The sequence below is a fragment of the Macrobrachium rosenbergii genome, chromosome 44 (genome assembly GCF_040412425.1).
Source record: "Macrobrachium rosenbergii isolate ZJJX-2024 chromosome 44, ASM4041242v1, whole genome shotgun sequence".
NCBI classification, from domain to species: domain Eukaryota; kingdom Metazoa; phylum Arthropoda; class Malacostraca; order Decapoda; family Palaemonidae; genus Macrobrachium; species Macrobrachium rosenbergii.
Window position 1 is genome coordinate 9,384,407 of NC_089784.1, and position 27,003 is coordinate 9,411,409.

General features: G+C 35.0%; 1 protein-coding gene across 2 annotated transcripts; it reads left to right on the top strand.

Moving 5' to 3' along the window:
• The first annotated feature begins 13,695 nt into the window (after window positions 1-13,695).
• Window positions 13,696-25,067, top strand: LOC136829316 (uncharacterized). Of its 2 annotated transcripts, none has more exons than XM_067087685.1 (4): window positions 13,696-13,814; window positions 18,658-18,824; window positions 19,716-19,844; window positions 24,346-25,067. In XM_067087685.1, the coding sequence occupies exons 2-4, from the start codon at window positions 18,658-18,660 to the stop codon at window positions 24,497-24,499; spliced, it is 450 nt and encodes a 149-aa protein (XP_066943786.1). In that variant the 5' UTR covers window positions 13,696-13,814; the 3' UTR covers window positions 24,500-25,067. The 2 variants fall into 2 exon arrangements, with proteins under 2 accessions (XP_066943786.1, XP_066943785.1); XM_067087684.1 differs by having other exon boundaries at window positions 13,729-13,960; window positions 24,346-24,639.
• The last annotated feature ends 1,936 nt before the right edge of the window (window positions 25,068-27,003 follow it).

Consider the following 27,003-nt stretch of genomic DNA (forward strand, 5'->3'; position numbering starts at 1 on the left):
CCCGGTGCGTGCTGAGACCCAGATAAGAGTAACTTTAGTTTAGCCGATGTCAATGGAAAGCTGTTTACACTAGGCGGGAGAATAGTATAAGACAAGCGACTGGAGGGGGGACAAAGCTTCCTTACTGTATAATACCCAGGTCAAGGATACTCAGATCATTCTACCGACTTTCTATGATGATCGTCCTTTCCGTTAGGATCGTAAAGAGTTTTTAGGTCTGGCTATACTTCTCTTCCTTTTTAGATCAAGCCGGCTTTAAGCCAGCACGGAATTTCCTTGAGCAGCCCCTAAAATTAACTTTCAGTATTGTTGTTAGATTACGACAACATTGTGCTGGCACGGGTGGGCGTGTGTGTACGAAGTAGCTGTGAAATGATAAAAGTTTTCACACGCAGTGCTCGTCACCGATTCTTGTGAGTTTATTGCTATAAAAATATATTCTCTTTCTTTTTCTTCCTTTACATTCAACCTCATGATCAAGCAAATCTAATTTCAAGAAACTTCCTTTTTTCCTAACTAGATTGCAAATTTCAACAATGCGTCAAAACGCAACACAAGGAAAAGCCACGGCTTTGCTGCATTAATTCAAGCCTAAAGGCTGAGCATTTTGTCCTTCTATCTGCACAATTTCTTCCTGCACATTCCGCCCAGGCGCTCAACTGAACTGAGACAGAGCTTAGCAACTCTGGAAATGGGACGCTGTACCGGCTCTCCTTGGTAACAGCAAACGCATTTGACTGATTTATTTACGGTTTAATAATTTTCTTGTGTGACGTGGCTAGATTATATCAGTGGTCTAGACCTCTCCCCTGACCTCTGCAAGATGACGGATTAGTTCCGGATAATTTTTTTTTATTACCTCACCGTTGTTTGCTTGTCTAACTGTATAAAATATGGATCTGGCTTCAGAGGCGGACCTAGGATTTTTTTTTTTTTTTTTGGTGGGCGTGAAGGTATGCACTTGCAGAGTACTTTTACAGATATTATTTATGATTTGCAAGCGACTGACTTAAATAAGTAAAAAGCTACTATAATTTCAATGGAAAGTGCTGAGGGAATATCGAGATAAAATAGTATATTGTTCCTAATTATTCCAAGTTAAAAAGATTGTTCTTCTTCGCCGTTGTTTCCCTGCAAGTTACGAGCATTCACATGACTTCTCTCAATTTGTTTCTTTAATTTCATGGCAATTTTATCCCCTTTAATGTTGAGATGTTTACGTTTCTAGAACCGGATGCCATTTAAATGATTGGTTTCTAACTGGACTTGTGATTGCATTAGACGGAAAGCGATTTATTATTCGTCTAAAAACAAGTTCTTATAGTCCAACGACTCCCTGCGGCTCTCTCGTGATTTTTAGTTTTCTGTAAAAGAAAACTATTGTGCCGGTTTTGTCTGTCCGCCCGCACTTTATTTTGTCCGCACTTTTTCTGTCCGCCCTCAGATCGTATGAACTACTGAGGCTAGAGGGCTGCAAATTGGTATGTTGATCATCCACCCTCCAATCATCAAACATACCAAATTGCAGGCCTCTAGCCTCAGTAGTTTTTATTTTATTTAAGGTTAAACTTAGCCATAATCGTGCTTCTGGCAACGATATGGGATAGGCCACACCGAGCCGTGGTTAAAGTTTCATGGGTCGCGGCTCATACAGCATTATACCGAGACCACCTGAAGATAGATCTATTTTGCGGTGGCCTTGACGATACGCTGTAGCGGCTGTACAGAAAACTCGATTGCGCCGAAGAAACTTCGACGCAATTTGTACTTTTTTTTATAAAATGCCGCCAAATTTTTAAAGACAAAAGCAATTATCAAACAACGCAGACGCTAAACCAATCAGAAGAATGTTTACGACTCCAAACATTCTAGAAATGCTGATGATATTTGATGGAATCATTTACCACTTTCAAGTGAGTTCAACACTGTTATCTTAGGTGAAGGATAACCCACAATTTAAGACTTGAAAAATACTGGCTTACACACTGATATTGCTTTAAAATGAATGCTAAGGAAAGAACTTTGAGTTCAAATTATCAGTAGGCCCTCCGCTTTTCCTCCGAGACTTTAATGAACTTGTGAAAGTACATTCGTATGCAAATACATGAACTTTCAACTTGTCTTCTACTTTCATACTGATTATGCTTTTCATATTTATATATACGCAAACGAAAAAATTTTATGTATAAAAATTATAACATTATATATATATATATATATATATATATATATATATATATATATATATATATATATATATATATATATATATATATATATATATATATATATATATATATATATATATATATATGTGTGTGTGTGTGTGTATGTGTACTGTATATGTGTATCTATTTATGTATCGATGTACAGATACAGTTTATATATATATATATATATATATATATATATATATATATATATATATATATATATATATATATATATATATATATATACATATATATATATATATATATATATATATATATATAAATGATGTTTGTGTGATTTATATTATGAAATTTCCAGTATGCAATTATCAAACTCTACGAATTCTGTTTCAGCCGCCAGATTCCGGCGAAAATTGATCGAGATGAAGAAAGAGTAAATTTGTAGAAGGATAATTAAAATTCTGCATATCAAGATTGAATCCGTCGAAAATACTCAGAAACAAAACAGCAAAAATGGCATGACGAAATAAATACTGGAAGCACAAATTCAGCAGGTGATGAATAGTTATATAACGAAAACAATAAATGATAATGTGAGATTTGTAAAAGATGAATAGTAATTTAGCCAGATGAATACTGAAACACAAGGTCTGATAGCGATGGATAGTTTAAGCAAAATAACAAACGAAACGATTCCATATAGGTTCTCATGCTGAAAAATCACGAGATTGTACTGATGCTGAAGGTCTTGCTTAAATGGTGCAGTTTCCATTTTTTTTTATTTTTCTCTCATGCACTGCCATCATTCAGAGTACAAGGAAGTTGGCAACTATAGAGCGAAAACAAACTGGAATCACGGTTCACTGTAAAAAAAAATAAAAAAAAAAGTTTTTGTCCTACTGCCTATCGCCAAAGTTCTTGATAATAATAATAATAATAATAATAATAATAATAATAATAATAATAATAATAATAATAATAATAATAATAATAAGGCTGCCTTATTTCTATGCACAACACGTTTTAACATTTTTATTTACCCCGTTTTTACTGTAAAAGCTATTGCAACATTGCGTCAACTCTCTCTAACTAGACTGTTACAGATTTTGCGCGGGATAATTACTTTTTCGAATGGGTCATTAGCAGTAAATCATAAGGTGTCGTAAATCATTGCCAGAGCTAATCATCATAAATCACGCAAGGGCCAAGAAAACATCTGCTAATGGGTGTATTAGGAAGGTGTTGCCATCATCATAGTTGTTCTCATCAATTCATTATTTCATAAGCGTGCGTCCGGGAATCTTCGTCATTTTGGATTAAGAAGGCCTACAACATTCAACTTCTTTTTTTTTTATTTATTGATAAATGTCTGGCATATCTTTCGGCTTCTCAACTACGGGGACAGTTCCTCGTTGGACGAGTGGGTTTCGTTCTCAGCTAGCACTCTGCTGGCCGGGAGTTCGAATCTCCGACCGGCCAGTGAAGAATAAGAGGAATTTTTTTCTGGTGATAGAAATTCATTTCTCGCTATAATGTGGTTCGGATTCCACAATAAGCTGTAGGTCCCGTTGCTAGGTAACCAATTAGTTCTTAGCCACGCAAAATAAATCTAATCCTTCCGGCCAGCCCTAGGAGAGCTGTTAATCAGCTCAATGGTCTGGTTAAATTAAGGTATACTTAACTTTAACTACGGGGATAATGGTAACAATAGCTGTTGCTGGTAGATGACCTGAAACTCTTTGATATTTAAAACATGATTCACAGTTGACTTATTCACAGAGACCTTTAAAGTTGCGGGCTCCTCTCACATTAGTAGCCGCAGCAGTGAAGAAGTAGAACCACTGCATTCGTTGGAGAAACAAGATGTACAGCCAACGTAATACTAAACTAACCTGACCCAGCGAAGCTAACTGACGATGCCTAACAAATTCTAATCTAACCTTAACCTGTTAAACATAGCCTTTTCTTTTTATAAGCTTCTTCGGGTTTATACCATCAAAATGACGTTTATCATTCTTCATAATTATGTAACGCAGTATAGGAGAATAGAATAGAGAGAGAGAGAGAGAGAGAGAGAGAGAGAGAGAGAGAGAGAGAGAGAGAGAGAGAGCAAGTCTTTTTCATATAATTTATGTCATATCTATAGGTCGACAGTTTACTTAAAACTTTCATTGCGAAACTCATAATGACGAACGTTTCATTTTTTTACCATGGTCCCCTCCCCTCTCCACAAACACACACACACACACACGTAGACGGAGAAATGTGTATATATATATATATATATATATATATATATATATATATATATATATATATATATATATATATATTTTGCATATATATATGTCTATATATATATATATGAATATATATATATATGTATATATATATATATATATATATATATATATATATATATATATATATATATATATATATATATATATATATATATATATATATATATATATATATATATATATATATATATATATATATATATATATAGCTCACACGTACGCGTGAAGGTCGAAAGATGCATGGTCTTTATGGGCTCGTATCCGCCAAGCAGTGACGGTAATTCCTCGTTATTTTTCTGTTCACTGTTGCGTGCCAATTGCTCAGTCACGCTTGCGAGTGTAAAACCTCCTTTGGTCGAAATCACAGGGTAAAATTTGAGATGTTTAAACGATAGGTTACGAAGAATAGGCGTAGAAAAACCGGGGGTAGTTAATCATTTCAATTGCACTTGTAAAAAGAGTTCACAGTCATTTAAGCCGAACGTGCGCCAAGTTTTCCAACCCTCTCTTTCTCTCTCTCTCATTTATATATATATATATATATATATATATATATATATATATATATATATATATATATATATATATATATATATATATATATGTATATATATATATATATATATATATATATATATATATATATATATATATATATATATATATATATATATATATATATATATATGATTATTCCAATGTTCCTGCATAAGTCTTTTATAACTTACGATGAAAACTGATAAACATAAAAGATACGTTAACAGAATTAAAATAATTTCTACAATGACTTAATTGTGACTCCCTGAATGGATAATTAAAAATCTGGAATCGTGGGACCTGCAATTAAACGATATAAACGTCGGAGTCACTGGCAAATAAGTGAATGTGTCCGTGGTTAATAATTATTCACTCGCTACACGATAAACCTTTTGCGTTAATCATTATCTTCAACCTGGGTTGTAAGTCTTTGCGCGGATGATAATTACTTTCTCATAAATTCTTCATTTGTGGTCTGAAACTACTCATTAATCGCTCAGTTACGAGAAGCTCTGGACATAACCGACCGAAATTCACACGTCAATTAGTTTACTTTGACGTCTTAGGAATCCTTTCTGACAAAGAAGCAAATATAATTCATTAGAGAATTGCTAATGATGAGAGAGGATTTTCAGCAGCTATTTGACCTTTTTTAGAGATGTTTTATAATTGAGCTGTTGAATAAAGGGCCAGCGTCCTGTTCAGACTGCTTGTGGAGCTTCAGTTCTGTCCGTCTGGACAGACGGCTCATCGCCAGCACATCAGCTCCCTTGACACGTACCTCGCAGCTTCCCTGTATCTTATGGAAATTAACAAACTAATGCTATTAAGCCTGGTGATAACAGTACACCATTATCGTAATCACTAGTGTGCCCATCCCGTTAAAAATGACCGCAATATAAGAGAAGCAAAGCCCAGTTCAGCACCGACGACTATTCAGTGATGCTTTCTCTGCACCAAACTATTTCGTCGCCAGACTCTCAAGTGCTGAGACATCGGTAAAATGTAAGTTGACGGAAAGCCTCGGCGAGGCCACAGAGATTGAAGGTGTAAGGCCAGAATTTATGAATTGCCAGAAACTATGATCAAGATGGCTAAAAAGTATACCCATCCTCTATATGCAGTCGCTGCCGAGGAAAAGGCGAAAGTATATCTTTCTTAAGCCATCTGAACAAAATTGGCAAATGGACAAGCGTTGGGAAAGATCATCCATCGAAAATGGAAATAGGTCAGGCAGATTCCAAAAAACCATTGAAAAGATAGAACTGACATGTGAATATTAAATATATGAACGTACATCTAATAGAGAAGGAAAATTTTGTTTATAGGAAAGAGAAAGAGCCATTATAGGCCTATAATTTTTGGAAGATAGATCAGCTGGAACAAAAGGCAAATTAAAAGATGTGTTACGTAAAAGAAATTTTTGCGATTGCGTTACATTTTATATTATAAGCGAATGATAAGCATGCCTAGAGAAATGGTACCAAATTTTCGACCGGAAGCTATTAACTGTGGTTTTGAACTTGTCGTTTCTGCCGCCAGGAAAGAAAACTCTCCAAACTTAAAAATCAGACGACGGCTATTCCGTTTATGAAAATATTTATTCACGACTATATAGATAAAATACTGGCTTTGCTTTACTTACCTTACATGTGCCAAATGATGACGAAATAGACCGTTAGGAGAATGCAGTTGGAAATGAGTTGCTCCAGGAACTGGTTTCGTTATCAAACAGGTTCGGATACAATTGCATCAATCGCCTGCAAGCTGCATTGGCAATGTACCTGCCAAATACGGAACTCTTCAGTGTGCACAAAAATGACGAGATTGATACTTCTAGAAACTTATGAGCAGAAATAAGTTTCTAACAGAATCTTGAAAGAAAGAGAAAAAATGAAAGATGAAAATATAGTAGAAATCATTTATGAACTTGGGAACAAAATCACAGTACCTGCGATCAGCTGTATGTAATTTATCTAAGTAAATTTGCGACACAAATTTGTATACATCTGTGATTTTCATTTGAAAAAACCCGTTTCCTTGTTTTCAAAACCAATGTTATATTAAAATGAGTCTTGGAACTTTACTGGCGTCGAAAGGACTCGGCGCTAAATAGCCTGGTGCTGAACTGGTAGTGCTGAATAAGCGGCGTTGAATCGTAAATAACTTTATAGGCGAGTCAAGAGAACGTATAGAATATTGTTGCTACACACAGGAACATACTTATTACTTGGACACACATTGCGTTTTACATATTAGGGTTATTATTGCGTATTACAGCAAGATAAGAAAAACATTAAAGAGAAAACTTGGATAACAACCAGGTACTATATCACCAAACAGTAAACTAAAACATATATATAACATCTAAGTTGCCTCATACTCCTCATCCTTATTAATTGTGTCTCTTCCTGGTGTTCAGTCACCAATGGTGAGGAAAATCTTTTACACGTCTTAATAACCGTTTAATGACCATACCTTTACCCACGGCATTTCGACAGAAGACCACATTATTTGTGAGCAATTCTGAAGACCCGTTATTAGTTCCTTGTCACCTCCCGCGCGCATTTTTTTTTTTTTTTTTAAGTTTTTGATGAATCTCGTCATATGAGGTGCCTCTCTAGGACGTCCCTTATAACCTTTGGCCATACAATGAAAATAAATGATTTAAGGATCTTTCATTCTTCTGGAACATAACTAGGTGATAGATGAATCATGTGCAAATCGGAAAACGAAGTTAATATACACCAGGTTTTATATAATATATATATTATATATATTTATATATATATATATATATATATATATATATATATATATATATATATATATATATATATATATATATATATATATATATATATATATGTGTGTGTGTGTGTGTGTGTGTGTGTGTTTACTTAGAAGCTCCGATAGGGAACTGGTTGTTTTTGAAAGAATGTAATGTTAGTAAATATAGGATATTCTAATCAACTCTTCTTTTAATCTTGAATATATCGTCATCTACTGTACGTGCCTGTTCTTATGCGTTTTCCGACAATCATAGCTACAGAAATGGCACCAAGTGTGCTGCGCAGCGCCACCGAACACGTGACCATGCCAAGTTTGCAATGGTTTATAATCATTAGGTTTGCTTACCGAACACACACACACACACACACACACACACTACATACATACAGTACATACATAGACACACACACATATATATAAAGGCAATGCCACGAAGGAAGAGAAACAACGGAGTGGTGCTAGGCCTTTCGACATATTGTCTGCTAAGTACAGGACAAAAAGTCGAAAGGCTTAGCACCACTCCGTCCTTTCTCTTTCGTTCGTGGCTTTGCCTTTATTTATATGTTTATCACGTTCCATATTTTCGTGATTCAGTTAATACACACACACACACACACATATATATATGTATTTAGATATATATATATATATATATATATATATATATATATATATATATATATATATATATATATATATATTTTTATGTAAGTACGTATTTCCTTTAGTGGTTGTGCGTATACATGCGCATACGTACGTTTAAGTTTGTGCCTTGGCGTGCATTTATAAAGAATTCTCCCAAAGTCTGGTATATGTCCGGCGGATTTATGGTTAAGAAACTCTTCCAGCAACTTCTTTAGTATCATAACGACTTTTAGCAGGAGTAAGGAAACAGGAGCTACACAGCCTGCAATAAATTACCCCCTTGACAGAAAGGACTTAATTAGGGAGGCCGTTTTGTAATCGAGACAGTAAATAAACTGGAGGAATGATGTACTGAAATACCAAGCTTTTTACAGAAAGCTCATTGCTACGGTCACTGAAAGGGCTTGAGCCATTTGACCTATTATTCATAATATTCTTTTAGAACTTTTTGTTTTTCCAGTGGCTTCCTGGTCGCCGAAAAGAAAAAGAATGAGCTTTATTGCATATGGTGTATAGGCGTTTGAATTAACTCGTCGATAACAAAATTGCAAATCCTTCGATAGAAATGCTTTCGCTCTTATCATCTATATACATACATACTTACATACGTACATATCTAATGTACAGAATGCATTTGCGAAGGGGTATCTATTACATGATGTTCGGTATAAAACATAATCACTCACGAATTAGTGACAAAACTATCACAAGTAAACCCGATGCGTTTCAAACTTAGCATTCAGCTATCTCTCTGGAGATGGGGCGATTTCGATTCTAAATAGAGAAACTGAATTCTAAGGGAATACGTACAGCAGAGTGGAAATCACTTCCATCTCTCTTGTTGACTGAATAGATAACGCACTTATCCATTATTAAATCCAAAAGGCCCAACATTAGACTCCTAGCCAGGAGTAGATGCGCTTAAATATAATCCTATGGGGGTAACTTATCTCCAGTGCAAAGTGGATTCGATACTGATGGATATTTATGAATTAATATATATATATATATATATATATATATATATATATATATATATATATATACTATATATATATATATATATATATATATATATATATATATATATATATATATATATATATATATATATATATAGTGTGTAAGTATATGTCTATGCAGAACTCTAGTTTTGGGTAAATAAATTTAAATTGAGTTTTAGAGAGAGAGAGAGAGAGAGAGAGAGAGAGAGAGAGAGAGAGAGAGAGAGAGAGAGAGAGAGATACCACTGCGCAATCATAAATCACCATGATGGATCTGATACTGAAATCAAAGCGCGTTAAGGTTTTTTGGATTGTAGCGAGGTGATAATACTTTAACGTCATCATCATGGATGTTGATTTTGCAACTGGAAAAAGCCATGAAAACCTTCAAGCGGAGAACATAAATCATTTGGAAACGTTAATCATGAGTATTACCATGAAGAATCACCTTCTCTCATGCAGACAAGGAGCAAGGAAGCCGAGTCAGCTTTTTCATTCTTTTGATTTATACTGGAATATTGGGCCACATACATCTCGTAAAACTTTTAGAGGCAACGTTGCGTGTCAGAGCCTTTCATTATTAGTATTATTATTAAAATGCACAGATCTGAGTAGCTAGAAGAAGGACATAATTATATTATCAAGAGATTCCACCGTAGTGGAAAAACGGACAAGCGAAAATGCAAATAGCAAATAAGCAAGCATTTTATGTAAATAAACGAACAATATTTGAGAAATAAGTTACAGTATACAGTGGGAAATAATCCAGTCCCCTCAGATAACTGCCAGAATCGGCTTGGAGTCAAAGGCAGGGCAGGAAGGTTATTAGCTAGCCTAATATGTTTGTGCGTCTCTACAGGACTTGTCCCCAAGATCATTCGATAGTATGGGACTGACTTAGATTAAAATTTTGGAACTGCGTCAATCTTTTGGTTATATATATTACTCAATGTACTAAAATGTTCGAGTTCAACACTTTCTGCATTTTAAAATGTAGGTAAAAACAAGTAAAGGTAACAATGATCCTCTTTCTTGATAGCACACTAAAAATAAAAATAACTACCGTATAAGAATTGAGGCTCAGCTTTAATACTGTGCGCCCATACCACCAGAAATGACTGGATTAGATTTACTCTACAATGCTGACATAAATAGTAATTTCTTGACTTTTTCATGGGGAAATATATATATATATATATATATATATATATATATATATATATATATATATATATATAATATATTATATATATATATATGTGTGTGTGTGTGTGTGTGAGTGTGTGTGTGTGTGTATGTTTGACCCTTTTTCCTATAGAAAAATATATAAATTTTTGCTTTTGAGAAACTTCAGGTCATCATTTATACATTTTAGTTTTATCATTTTGCTTTCCAAACTGATTTCTTTAAATCAGATCTGGTCATACTTCAAATGACATCAAAATGAATGCCAATGACATCAAAATGAATGCCACAGCACTAAAATAAGTCTTCGCAGACGGGGCGAAGTAACATCACTTAGAAAGTTTTCAATAATCATATTTTTTTTCACTGTCTTTACCCTTTAATGCACAACAGCCGACAAAAATAAGTATTATACCGTATACCATTGGAAAGGCAGTTTATTGTAGGTTTGCACGGCGCAAAAATGTTACGTATACTTTCTCAAAACAGTATTTTTCTTGAAGAATATATTTCTTTACCAGAATGTTTAAAAATTTTTCATTTTGGATACTTCAGCTCCCCAATTTGACCTTTTATTTTAAAAATTTCCTAATTCTAACATTATACGATAAATTACATCAAATCAGCATTAAATTTACAATCAAATCAGTGTTCTAGCTGGAAAACTAACTTTACATACACCAATCTTAATGCAGTCAACAAGAGAGGGGTGCACCGTATGTATGGATACCAATTGTATTTATATATATTATATATACTATATACATATATATATATTTCTATATGTATGTATATAAAAATAAATTCATTAGTACTTGTTGATGGCTGTTTTTGAATTTTCTCTTTGCTTTTTTGTATTGCATCCCATTGTCGACTATGACGAAGATAAAGTGTCAGGCAGTGAATTGCACTTATTTGTTGTGAAGATTACTCTCTTCATTATTCCTGACTCACTTATAAGGCTACTGACAAAACGATAGGTAGTGCCTCTTTTATGCAACCACGTTCTCTTTAAATGTCTGACCAATCTATCGCGATGAATTTCTAAGGGCTCACAACAGTTTCTTGCGAGTACACTTGCGTACACAATATACCCATCTTTAATTAGTATATATAATTAATCACGAGCTGAAATTACGCATACCAACTACACCTCCACCCGAACATCAGTAAACAGTCAACTTTCGTTAGACTGTTACCTTTTTGAGCTTGCAGTGATATATACCTGTTATAAGGAAAAGTGCCGCCGCCAAGATCCAGTATCTAGTCTTGAAAGCACTGGGAGGGGGTAGGGGTCCTTGGGAGAATGTGGAACGGCTGATACGGGGTATGAAAAAGAAGTAAGAAATAATTTACATTCTAATTCTTTTTGACTTCCAACAAAATATATCTTGCATAATAAATGTCCAAGATATCCGCTAGCATAATTGAAAAATCAACCCTTTTACTTGAATTCGCGATAAAAACGTTAACGGTAGTGAGTGCATAATGTAATGTGGTTCTACTTGGGTTAATTTGCCAAGATTAAATAATATGGTTCCACTTATGTGATTTACAAAGGTTAAACGACTGGTTCTACTCTGGTTATTTGACTAAATGTCAAATAAATGTTTGATCGACATTTATTTGACATTTAGTCATTACCCTCGGTTATAACCAATACGATTTCTCTTTAAGATCTTTAATCTCAAGTGAGCCATTGAGACTAAAATCTGGTGGAGAGAGAGAGAGAGAGAGAGAGAGAGAGAGAGAGAGAGAGAGAGAGAGAGAGAGAGAGACTTTTAACATTTGAATTTGAGTTCACAATCTACCCGACTACACTGAGTGTAATATGACTTCTGTTTTCTAACTTAAATTTTTCCTAAGAAACAAATCTCCAAATGCATGCTTATATTTTTTGGCGCCAAGTCAGGATAAACTTTGAAAGTTGGGATAAAGTTTTCATCGTCAGTGATTAATGGCGGATCATTTTAAACTACAACTGTATCGAAGCATTCTGTGCTTTAGAGTACGTCGTATTCGTCTGCACGTCACTGGTGTCTTTTCTAGACGATGAAATAATCTTTGCCCTATTGCAATAAATATAACAAATCACTGAACCTTATCGCAGTTCAGTTTTCATTAATCGTCCCAGACAAAGTTCTTGTGCCAGCCATCGACAAATATGACTCGGTGTTCCGGTTTAAAGACTTTACAATGATGTGGTACTGGAACGAGCTCATTCTTTCGCAGTCACATTCGAATCGTATTTAAAAAATACCAATCAAATAAATAAATGATAGAATTTTGAAAATCATTCTTTTTCTCCCTTTAATGCGCAGCTGTCCACGGGTTTGAATCATTTGATATAAAAAATGTTCCGCTGGGTGTACAGTACTAATGGACCCTTTTATCATTCGTGTGGAGTTGTTCGTTTCTAGAATGGGACACAAGTACAGAGCTACATTGTTTTCTTCCCTAGCATCGTCGTCCCTGGCTTGGTCGAAGGCTGACTACCCAGACCTTAGTGCGTAAAGACACAAACAGCCGACATTCTCAAGGCTAACATAGAAAGGGGAAAAAATGCTTGATGCGATGGAGATTACGCAGCACTGATTCTCACTGCCTAAACTCCAGCTGCGACATTCTACGTACTGGCGTCTAATTGGCATCAAACGCACACGAAACAGCCCCGAAAATTTTTAGGACTAGAAAAATCAGCCGTCAGGAGACCTTTGGAAATTTGCCTGTCTCTTGTCTGAGCACGTGGGTCCTGAGCTGGAGTCGAACTGTTGGAAAGTGGGCGGGTCGTGTCGTGGCGTCAGTGAAGGCTGGCCCAGGTTACTACTGTCGCAAAAGTAAGTTTGGTCTCGTGTGATCCGTTAAAGCAATGTAAAACTCTTGCGTTGAGAATTCGACGGGAAGCGAGGCGATTCCGGAAGAAAAAATAAAAAATAAACACCGGAGGTCGTCATCGGTTGCATAATGGGCTATGAATCTTGCCCTTCACAAATTGGCGACTGCTGGTTCATCGAAACCCCTGTTTAACCGCCAGAGAAGGTGAGCGGCCAAACACTAAGCCTTCACAGTCATCTGAGCGGCAGCGACGGACTTCCCTCTCTCGCCTGGGAAGAAAAAGTAGTGCGAGGCGGAGTCTCGTATAGCATCGACGGCAGAAGTTCTCTGACGGCCAGGTTAATTAGATATACGCTTTTTATTTTCGTTAAAAACTTGGAGTGTCCAGGGACAGTGGTATAAAAGAGACTGAATCCTATTCACGTTTAATCAGTATACGGATCGCCTACAGCTTGGGACCAGGTCGTCATCGTCGCTTACCAAAGTAAGGAGTCAACGTGTTTACTTCGATGTTTGGTGACAGGGCGTTCAAGACACAGCGAATGATGTCAGTGTTAATTGTGAAAATTAGGGAACGATGCTCTTAAGAAGGGTACTTAAGGCCGCATTCGTGAAAGAGAACATAAATGGGCAATGCTTTGTGCAGTCTGTTCGATCTCGAATTATTTATTTTTCTACGTTAACTTAAACATTGAGATATTCTCTTTGCAATTAAGCAATCCTATTTTGTGCTCAGATCTGACTGCAACCTTAGCAAGGCTACTGTGCTCTTAGGATAATCAAGTTGCTTATTTACGCATGGCTCCATAATTAGTTCTTTAGTTGTTTAAAAGAATATATTGGAGTGTTTTTTTTATTTCATTTTATCTTCGCTGTCCTGGAGCTGAAAACACAGGAGCGTTATTTAACCCTTTTCTGATAATGCCGTTGTTAACTTTCTTGATATTTTGTAAATTTAAAGAATCCCATAAACTGTGGACTTAGGAAACCGAAACATTGCCTTTATTATGAACATTGTGAATATCAGATGAGTTTGTAATCTTGAAATCTTTGTTATAAAAAACTATTTTTTTTCCGGGAAATTGGCGTAGCTTGCAACCATTTAGATTATTCTCGAACAGAATCCTTTGAACTTCTCAATTGTTGTATGACAAGACCTGAATTGTCAGTTCATCCAGTTTATCTTGTCATAGGTTTCATCTGGCGTACACGAATTATCATAACTGAATTCTGATTGCAGACTACAAATACAAGTTTACTTGGTCATTTTTCGTGGTGTGATTTGAGCCAACGGCGTACAATAACACGCAGATACAGATACACACACATATATATATATATATATATATATATATATATATATATATATATATATATATATATATATATATATATATATATATATATATATATATATATATATATATATATATATATAATATATATATATATATATATATATATATATATATATATATATATAGACATATATTGGATGGTGAATGCATTTAAGACTATTAAAACACTTTACCATTTTTCATTTCACCAGATTTTTTTTATTTAATAAGTAGGTCGGGAGAGAGTATGAGCGTGTGTCTGTGTGTGAACGAGTCCGGAGTTATATGATATAAAAGAAATCATAATTATTACAATTGAGTCTAGAAATGAATCTGCAACGTCATTTCATGTCTTGACATTTGGGAACGTTTGAAAGTGAAAGGGCTATCTTCATGAAACGTGCAGTTTAGTGAATGCCACCGTATCCATAAATGATCAAATAACTGGTTAAACATAAAAAAGAACACATGGACACGCAGATAAAATGACGCCGAAGAAAGACACTAACGTAGAAATCTAGAATTGATCTTCGTGCCTGGGTGAGAGTAGACCCTCCTTTCGCATGCCCACGGGGTATCTGGTGTGGGAAGTGTTTCGACTACTAACAACCAACCGAACCGGGACTTGGCCGGGCTATCTATGGCCCTCTGGAATGTAGATTCTCTCGTCCCTCTTCGTAGGGCATTGGGTATAAGCGGGTGTTCCCAGGGGGTCTCTTGTAGGGTTCGAGATTTCCATTCACTGGTTGGCAAGGGCCTCGGGGATGTGGATATCAAGAAAGGTCTGGGATTATGCATACATACGCACACACACACCCATACATACATACATATATATATATATATATATATATATATATATATATATATATATATATATATACTATATACATTTATATATATGTATTATTATATATACACATATATATATATATATATATATATATATATATATATATATATATATATATATATATCTATATATATATATAATATATATATATATATATAATATATATATATATATATATAGAGAGAGAGAGAGAGAGAGAGAGAGAGAGAGAGAGAGAGAGAGAGAGAGAGAGCTCTAGTGACTGTTGTTGTAACAGTTAATCGCTTATAACTTTCCAAGGTGATGTAAAATACACGAATTTTAAATCACTGGAATAAAATAAAAAACAAATTTTTCTTAAACCCGTAATGAAAATCATTACCAGCGGACGTTATTCTGTTTATTTAGATTATACTGTGACTGCAAGGCAGATTTCTTGCATTAAGCGAGAGAGAGTGAGAGAGAATTCAGGCTATACAGTGACCTCCTAACCCTCATGAAAAAAGGCTGACACTTGCCAAGGCACGGAACAATCTTTTGCCTTTTATATCCGTTCTGCGACAGAAATATAAAATCAAATAAAAAAATATATACATATATAATTGAAACCAAAACATCGTACATGAACGGCTTTGCTGTTATAACCCGCCGGAAGTTAAAGGTTTGTTACTCAGTGTTTCAGGGCAATGATTTAAAGTCGCGCACCTGGTAGATTCTACACATTTCTTGTGGACTGAAAAGCAGGTGTCTTGAATGTCTGCTTGGCGTTCCAGAGTTTACATACATGCGTCGTACATATGTACACTTCGTTTTAGTTCGTATGATGATGATGATGATGATGATGATGATGATGATGATGATGATGATGAGAGAGAGAGAGAGAGAGATGAATGTAATTTTATGAATAGGTTCCCACGAAGTTGCCTATACTTTTACGATCCAAGTGTCCTACTTTTCGAAAACGGACTAACACCATAAAGTTTATCTAGTAGTTGTACTGTGTCTGTTAAAAGTTTCTCTAGGTATTCCATCCGAATGAAATAATAACGTGCGTTATCAAGGCAAAAAATAGTTAAGTATATCTTAGTTTAAACAGACCACTGAGCTGATTAACAGCTCTCCTAGGGCTGGCCCGAAGGACTAGATTTATTTTACGTGGCTAAGAACCAACTGCTTACCTAGCAACGGGACCTACAGCTCATTGTGGAATCCAAACCACATTATGACGAGAAATGAATTTCTATCACCAGAAATAAATTCCTCTAATTCTTCATTGGCCGTTCGGAGAGTCGAACGCTGGGCCAACGGCGTGCTAGCCGAGAGCTCCACCGACCCCTCCAATGAAGAACTGTATTTGTGTTACCGCAGTTGCGTCAGCGACCAATTTCGAATCAGGTGCAAAAACGAAAATAAAAGAGTAGAAAAAGGCGGAGAAGAAAAACTTGACTGTCAATGAGAGATTAGTACAGTACATCTATTAGATCAGCGCCCACTTTATTAGATTGGACTGGACGAGGGTTTGTGTATCAAAAAGCAACGATTCTGGATCGATTTTCCTAGATTGCGTGGTTGTGGATACCATCAGTGACTTGACTTGTTCTTTTGGCCAACAAATAATCGAATTTGAATTCGTAAATGAAATCAAGCGTGACTGTCCTTGTGGCAAATTATGAATCAGATTAAATAACCTGTTTTTTCCAATGTATACAACTGAAGAAAAACACACATATGCCTAACAGGGCTTCGTTCATTTTCAACAAAGGAGGTGAATTAGTTGGCACCTGAATCATTTATAACCACGATTCCGAGGAAGACTTAGTAGCGTTCGTTTAAAAGGCTGTGTTCATTCGTATTCTTAAGATGTTTTATCATTTGTCACTATATAATCTTTTCTATAACAAACAATCAAATGTTGAGACAGAAGCACTTTTGCGTTGGAACAAGGTTAAGAGAAAGCACTTTTACGTTGGAAAGGGAGAAAGCCTACCGATTTCGTGTTATAAGCCTAAGGAAAGTTCCAAATCGTGTTATAAGCCTAAGGAAAGTTCCAAATATCAAGAAATTTAAAAAAAAGAATCTTGTTTATGACCTACATTTATCACGACGGCAACATCGCCACTAACAAGTTAGCAGTTGATAAAATTACAGAATTTTATTAACAGCTCTGTCAGAGCTTATTTATCTTTATGATTAACAGCACTCGCCACTGAAATTCTATTTAAAAAATCATGAAAATGACCAGATTATGTTAATGTTGTATTACCAACCAGTTATCGTCACTACTTCAAAACTGAAAGTGTTCCTGTTAAAGGGAGAAACCTGGTCTTGGAGACCAATATCAATTGGTTTTATCTGTATTAGAATTCTGCTTTTTCTTCTGATTACATCTCATAAAATATCAATGAAATGAGTCGTTCTCACAGAGCAAAAATAAAAAGACCCTGTATAAAAACCATCTCAGTGTTGAGTAAAAAGCTGTTGGGCGAGCTCATCCAGGAGTTTAATTTTTTTACGTAGTTTTTCATCAGTGGGTGTGTCTGTGCGGGTGGGTGGTTGAGTAATTAAGTGTTCTCTTGTAAAGCTGCAGAGCTCTGTATGCTTTAGACGAAACGTTGAAACAACAAAGGTGTGGAGTCTCATTTTGCACCCAGAGTCCCTTGCTAATTCGTAACTCAAAAGGCTTATCAAATCTGATGAGCTTGTTAAACCTTTGCGTTCAATTTTTCATCTGCATTTGTTCATACTCATAACCATCTTATAGGGAAATTGTTCTTTTTTTATTTTTGTTGCTTGACGGGTCCTTTTCGGATTTTGAAGTGAGATTCTCATTGAATAAATTTTGAAATCAAATCTTACATACGGATTTCGTAGTGTTCTTAAACATCTGACGAGAAAAGTTCCCTACTGGGCTTGAAAACATTTAAAAGCTTTCGGGCTTAGATGAAGTTCGAACAGTACTAGAGACGTTTTTTTGTGATATTATTTCTCTGACGTAGCGTTTTCGTTTCGCAGATGGGTAACAACAGTGCAATGGTTGTGGCAGTGTTAGGTGCAGCAGTCTTGACGTACTGCGTAGGCTTGCCACAAATTCCTTCTTACAGCGTACAAGAAGTGAACGCCGAGGTCTTCGACGATGTGGACAACGTAGAGACAACTAACTCCGGTTCCAAATACGTGCAGTAAGTGATTGCCCAAAGTCTTCCATTTTGAATTTACTCTTTTGAAATTCGACTTTTTTTTTTTTTAATTTGTCCCCATTTTCTTATTTTCTTTCTTTGCAGCAAACAAAAGCCTAGTTCTTGTAATGAAAAGACTTTTTCATTAGCAGTAAGTAATTTCCCAAACGTCTTCCAATTTGAATTTGCCCTTTTGAAAGTCGTCATCCATATCAGAATTTGATTTTTTTAAAATTTTGTCCCCATTTTCTTATTTTCTTTCTTTGCAGCAAACAAAAAGCCTAGTTCTTGTAATGAAAAGACTTTTTCATTAGCAGTAAGTAATTGCCCAAACGTCTTCCAATTTGAATTTGCCCTTTTGAAAGTCGTCATCCATATCAGAATTTGATTTTTTTAAATTTTGTCCCCATTTTCTTAATTTCTTTCTTTGCAGCAAACAAAAAAGCCTAGTACTTGTAATGAAAAGACTTTTTCATTAGCAGTAAGTAATTGCCCAAAAGTCTTCCATTTTGAATTTGCTCTTTTGAAAGTCGTCACCCATATCTGAATTTGATTTTTTTTTCATTTTGTCCCCATTTTCTTATTTTCTTTCTTTGCAGCAAACAAAAGCCTAGTAATTGTAATGAAAAGACTTTTTCATTAGACAGTCTCTTGATGAACAGACAGCCTGCATGAACGTACATCCAAAGTATAAATACGGTCGCACCTTAAACAGCCTTTGTTGAAAGTGCAGCTGTAGGCTTTCTTTGCATGGTCACCTTTTTTTCTTTTCAATTAACGCATCCAGCTCAAACTAAGACATCCATGAGGTTTCATGGCCCCTTCTTGAAAGTCTGTCTTTCAATCTCAGTTGCTTTTCATCCTTCATGTTCTGAAGTATCCTTTGGACCTCAGGTCTAAAGTGGTACTGGCCGCCACCAACCCCCTGAAGACTTCAAAGGACAAAGCTAGACTTAAGGCCAGCTTGGTCAAATCGAACTCCGGCGACCCGGAGGGAGACGAGGCTGAAATTAAATACGTCAAGTGAGTTTTTCTTCCTCATCTTTTCTCCGTATTTCTTGTAAGTTTTGCTCTGTGGTGGTTACTTTTCTATATCATATACACTATGGATGTGCTTTCGAAACGTATTTACTACACTTCCTTTTATCCTGAAGGATTAAGCTTAGTAAGCACAGTGTTATCATCCAACAATTTATATATTAAGAAAGGTCTTAATATATTGCTCGGTGGTGGTCATATTTCCGTAAGTTATTTATCCATAGTTCCTTTCTCGACTTTACTTATTTTTAAGCTTATGGGTACATATTCATGCGTAGTGATGGGTTTACACTTTTTTTTTTTTGCCAATTCCTTTAAAAACGCTGTTAATATTTTTATACAAATTCTTGACAAATTTCATACTGCATTTGCAATGATCAATTTTTGCTATGTGAAACTGTGGGCTTTTGCACCCTCATGCAATAACATGTACACCATCAGTTCTTGAGGACCACTAATATTTTTATACAAGTTCTTATCAAATTTCATGCTGCATTTGCAATGATCAATTTTTGCTATATTGATATTCAGTTAAAACCCGCATCAACCTTGACCTTCGACAAAGAGTTTTTCCACAACTGCGATGACGATCTTGACACGAATTCTTGAGGATCATTCTAAATTCCCAGCATTCACTCTGCCAATGCCTTGTTTATCATTATCTAATTATCTGCATCTGTATAAACAATAAGCTCCCTGCCAGCGATTTCCTAATGGCTAACATCTCGTCAGTAAATCAGTTACGTCTGCAACTCTCGTCTCATCGTGACGACCAGAGTCCTAACTTGCTAAGATCTTTTCAGCTATCTGCGCCTCACTCACTGCTGACAATACAGAACCAAGACCTTTCCGTTCACTTTCGTGCCGCTGAGAGCCAGCTGTCTGATTCTGGCAGCGAGTTCTGCAAGAATCTTCGACGTACATAAAGCGTCACTTCTGGATATCTTAGTTTTCATTTCTTTCAGATCAGAGTTTTGTCACAGAAGAGTAATGATATTATGGCAACAGTACAACAAAAACACAAACAGTAAATTTGTTTCTCCGCAGTTTCTATTTAGCACAATACGAAAATCCCTCATCTTCTCCAAAGTACGGTTAAGGTCTCTGGTACAATAAAACAATGTCGATAGCGCAGGTGGTAAATGTAGCGATAGTAGTACTCGAGAAGGCGAGAACTAAATAGGAAAACTGATGTTTGCCAGGAAAGAGGAAAGGACGGATAATAAATGGAAAAAGAGAGTGAGAGAGAGAGATTTAACATCAATAAAGCTAAAAGTACAAGATAAACAAGATCCTTCGTAGTATTCTAAACTTCATCTCAACGGCCCATAAGTTCATGATATTATCAGGAAGTAGGGCATTTAACGGAACCAAATCCTCGAGTCTAACAAAAGCTTTTAATCTCAAGTGTCTGCTCCGATGCAAAACATTCGACCAGTGGCGAAAGGTAGAAAGTGGTCTAACCGGACCGTAAAATCCGATCATGATACAACAACAAAAAAAAAAAAAAAAAAAGAAGAAAGGTAGTGTCTTCGGTGACCAGAATGACTGAGATGCGTCTATGGGTACACAGAATTCGTGTCAAGATCATCATCGCAGTTGCGGAAAAAACTTTGTCTATAGGGTCAAGGTTGACGGGCGTTATAATTGAATAACTATTATTTTTTATTAGGACGTTTATATTTCAATAAATTTATTGTCTAGGATTACTTCTCTCTCTCTTCTCTCTCTCTCTACACAAACAAACACACACACACACACACATATATATATATATATATATATATATATATATATATATATATATATATATATATATATATATATATATATATATAATGTGTGTGTGTGTATATATATATATATATATATATATATATATATATATATATATATATATATATATATATATATATTTATATATTTATATATATATATATATATATATATATATATATATATATATATATATATATATATATATATATATATATATATATATATATATATAATAGATAGAGAGAGAGAGAGAGAGAGAGAGAGAGAGAGAGAGAGAGAGAGAGAGAGAGAGAGAGAGATAGCCTTAACCAAACCAAACATCACTCACCTGGGCAGTCAGATCGATCTCAGAAGGCCTTTTGTTGTGGGAACTTGTTACAGAAACACACAAACGCAAAAAGCTTCAGCTAAACGAGGACATTTTTCTTTATAAAGTCAAAGCTCCTTGAATCCAGATGACATACCATAAACGGGCGTATCTTTTGCGTGGCGGCGGCAACGCGAGCTCTTGTTTTTGCAGGCAGAAGTGGGAACCCGTTCTTGTTGCTCTGTAAAGCTGTCCTTGCCTTACTTCTTCTTCTTCTTCTTCTTCTTCTTCTTCTTCTGTCTACTGCAAAGAATAAACCAGTTACGTGGTCAAGAGAATGTACTGGCATAAGTTATCCACGATGACTTTACGCTTCTCTGCCACGGGTACAGAGGACGTAATAAAATAGCTTGTCGCCATTTCTCTGATCACCGATGTGGCTGATAAACGTACATAGCAACTTTCACTAGAGCGAAATAAAAAAAAAAAAATTGATTTAGGATTCCGTAATTTATGTGACATCCAACAAATTGAACAACAACCGCGCAGCGTGGCAAAAAGTTTAGCAGACGTATGAATGTCTCTTGTTTTCACTTGAATCTCCAGGTCATCTTAGTAACACTTTCCCCTCTGCATAGGTGTGTCTCAGCCAAAAGTGACATTTAAAGTTTTTTTTTTTATGAGACAATGCTTACTGATAATTTAAAGACACTGAGATAATTACTAAGCAACTCGGGCCGCCTACTATGCTTGTGAAAGGTAATCGTCAGGTTTGTGGGTGTAACGTCGATTGCAAAATCAATTGATGTTGCAGTTTTATGAGAGTCAGAGATGTCAGACTTCACATTAGTACCTTCTGGCTTGACATTTAGCCCTATGGGTATTTTTTTTTTTAGTTTGTTGTATACTACTGATTGGATTCTTGTCAAGTTTTTGACGCCCGAGAGAGGTCATAGTTACATGCATTAACACTTTAGGATAGTTTAGTTTCATTTTCATATCGTTGAGCTTATCGGCATTTTTTCTTTACACCTTCATTATTTTTCAAATGCACCCACAGTTTTAAGCTCCATTTTCCATTGTGCTAATGATATAGATCGCTCTTATGTTAATAAATACGTCTTTGCATCATATTGCAGTGAGAAGTCATTAACGATAACGATTAAGTTGCGTCCAGTTATTTTGTGATGTATTATGTAAGAATCCACACTGTGTTAAAATCCCTTTGATATTGTAATGGCAAAATTAAGTTCTTGTAAAATATATTTCAAAGAAGAAGTACGCATTCCACAGTTTGCGAAGCGAAACCTTAGCCACTGAGAACAAAATGAATAATTTATTCAGGTCGCAAGGAGCTTTATTCGTGCATGAACGTCTTGTGTTTATCGTGAGAGGTAGCGGGATCTGTATAAAAGATACCGAATGTCCAAAATTGGATTTTGCTAGGTGTTATTGTTCGCAATCGACCATGAACACTTTCGACCACTTATTTCAGAAACGACCTAAAAATGATTAAGCATATCACCCTCCAAGACATCGACACCTTTATTTAGAAATAAAAAAAAAGTTAAATGTTTATTATTTACCTTTATTCGAGAAACTTTGGATATATTTCTCGAGTTGAATGTTATAGCTTTCGAAAACTGTACCACAAATGATGAATCAGCAAATGGGTAAATAAAATTAGATACTAAGTAAGTCACAAGTAAGGCTGGAATTTAGGATCATATAGAAGCTCATCAAATCCAACGGACGTTATGTTTATAGTTCGGCTTCTTTACTTTTTAGCATATATACGCCAAAGTAATCTGAGGGCTTTTAAGAAAATTTTAACTAACAAATGAATGGATTCTGGGAGATGAGAAATGGCTTTTGAGTCAACGGGATATTAGGGAAGGGGGGTGGATTGCTCAGCCTTGGCGCAGGCTTGCCGTCTCCAAATGTTCTTAAATTTTTATTGGTCTGCTCTTATGTGTTTAGTTTAGCTTTTTAGTTTTTTACATTTAATCAATATAGACAGATTATGGTAAGACACGTTTACCAGTATTACGAAAATACCACCTAGTATGAAATATAAATGAAATCTAACAACAGACTATCATAAAATCATTCTGAAACTTACTAAAAGGCTTATGAAGAATATTATAGCAGCAGTCACAATTCAAACAAACTTAAAAGTATTCTAAAATAATAAAAATCCTATAAAACACTATACCAATAGTCACCAGTTACACAACCAAAAAAAATCCGAAATTTCTAAAAAAATCAGAAATGAATGCTACAGTAGTCACATGAAAACCAAAAAGATCTAACATATGATTCACAGTATTACAAGACATCACATTATAATAAAAGCTCCACGTCAAAAAATTATCATGAAACTAACCTCTCCACAACCAGAGTCCAGGAGAAGATCGAGGAGGACGGCCTATCGGCCACCGACGTCGCCGGCAGCATTGCTTTCGAGGTCCTGGACGAGGTGGGAGATCACCTGGGGTCCAAAGGGGCCGCCCTCAAGAAGATGGAGTTCCTGCTGAAGAATACCAGAGGTTGAAGCAGTCTGAAGCGTTCAGACACTGAATGACGGTCGTTTTTGCTTTGTAAATATGTTGATTTGATCATTGTGAGTAAAATGATAGAAAAATCTTGTTTTATGAGGAAATTTTTTCTCTTCTTTTTTTGCGGATGTTTAAATTCAACAGTCACCTCGGGTCATACTCCACCGTGGAAATGAGAAGGAGGAAAAATTGACGGTTTATGACCTTCAATGAAAAACAGTAAAATGTGTTGGTGTTTGTTAAAACGAATCATGATCTAAATCAGTCACCTTTTTTCTGTTCTTACTCACAATTAGCTGTTTATTTTTTCTACAACTATAATTCTATAAATCGGACTTGTCAGTAACTCAACTAATCTATTGATTGTGACCTTTCTTCTCTTTTTTCTTTCTTATTCTCATGGTGGAGCAACCTGATAATATGAAGTTTGTCTTTCTGTGGCATCCTTGTTATTTGTTGTTGTGTTCTAAGAAGCATTTGTTGTTTTACAACATTATCAGTGTTCAAAGCCTGGAAGAAAAATGTTATAAATATTTTTTATAATAAAACTGATACTGAACACAATGTTTGATATCCCTAAATACCATTATCACCGTTAGAGCAATACTCAGCAGGCGACATTAATAGGCAGGATAAATAAAGGAATAAAACCCTGCCCTTTTGATGCATGTTATGACAAAAAATTAAGCACAGCCATATTTAGTGGGATTTTCTTATTTTAATTCTAACTGAACACAAATTGTCACTTCATCATATAAGGCTCGTCAATAAGTGGAAAACTACTATAAGGTTTTAAGAACGTGATGAAAAACGTAAAGTCATTTGTTGTGACCTTTTCTTGCCAAATAAGAACAAAGGTATCTCTCCCACTTTACTTTTTTTTGCGAATATGCATTACATGCGATGTTTAGATGCTCCTCAGTAATATATATAGGCTACATTATATATGTATATATATGTGTGTATATGAATATATATATATATATATATATATATATATATATATATATATATATATATATATATATAATATATTATATAATACATACATATATATAATATATACACAGTTTCAGAGAGATTTCATGCATCACACATTTACACAGATGAAAAATCTGTCCAAAACTGATTTTACTTAAAACATTCGCGGTAAAAATGTGATATGTGTGTGTGTACACATATACATACATTACAAGTCAGAAGGAAATAATAAAATGCATCAGTACCTAGCACTTTCTCATATCTAATGTACACTTCTCCAGATAAACATATGCACACACACACACACACACATATATATATATATATATATATATATATATATATATATATATATATATATATATATATATATATATATATATATGAATATATATCTGTATATATATATATATATATATATATGAATATATATATATAGTCTATATCTATATATGCACACATATGTATGTATTTACGAGTGCTGAGTAAGAGCACCGAACTTAAAGAACAGATTTCACAGAGCTACAAACTAGGATTTTTACTAACTTGCAACAGGAATAACTATAGTCTGTTGCAACTCGTGTTGCACCGAAAAAATTATCATTCACTGACAACTCTTCACGAGCGAGAATAACAAACGAATGCAGAGAGAGAGAGAGAGAGAGAATCTTTGATCTCATCTTGAAGTCGTCAGGCTAGCCTGGACTTTTTTCTAGCATTGGTTAATTGAGGAAGTTCGGCATTTTTAATATAAAAATTATAACGTAAATTAACATACGCTACTCATTTAGAGTTAGTTCTCATCGAGAAGCACATAAAACTTTCAGTTAAGCTTAGCTCTTCTTATTAAGAATCGAACGGAAGATATATTTATGCACTTTAATTGATAGAAGTATTCGTATAAGCCTATAATTCACATATTTATCCACAATTTGAAATGTAACAGATAAACTAAACCAAACTGGAGTCAAGGTGTTTAAATACCTGGATCAACATTAGTACTATCATGCAAAGGTAAACGTTGGTTCGGTATGGCATCATCCTTCAGTTTTCTTGCATTTGCAGGGCAGTCGTTAAGCAATTCATGCCTGAGGTGTCTTGCATGATCGCTTTGTTGAAAGTGAACCGACGTTCATCCCTTCCTACACATTTTGGGATCTTTAAGGAAACGGTAAAAGCTGACCTTTTCCCTTCCTGTGTTACAGTAGCGCATATCACCATGGCAGTAACGTGTCAGTTCCAAATACCTCAAGAACTGTCACAAATTCGTGAAAACTTCCACCGAGCTGTTGCAACATGCAATGGGAAGAAAGTAATGGTTTGCCCAGCGGTTACCGATGTCTCGCCATTATTTTATTTTTAAATTTTTTACTATTATTATTATTATCTTATTTTAATATTATGGTTACTATTATTGTTATTATTATTGCTATTGTTAATGGAGAAGCAAATCCAGTTATGTATATGTACTGTACATATATTTAAAGGTAAGTCATTATTATTATTATTATTATTATTA

Bases quoted from the DNA above. Each gene is read 5' to 3' on its own strand.
- LOC136829316 (XM_067087685.1), top strand. From the start codon at position 18,658: ATGGGTAACAACAGTGCAATGGTTGTGGCAGTGTTAGGTGCAGCAGTC. The intron at 18,825-19,715 runs GTAAGTGATTGC...TTTGGACCTCAG, and splicing joins TCCGGTTCCAAATACGTGCA to GTCTAAAGTGGTACTGGCCG. The intron at 19,845-24,345 runs GTGAGTTTTTCT...CTCCACAACCAG, and splicing joins GCTGAAATTAAATACGTCAA to AGTCCAGGAGAAGATCGAGG.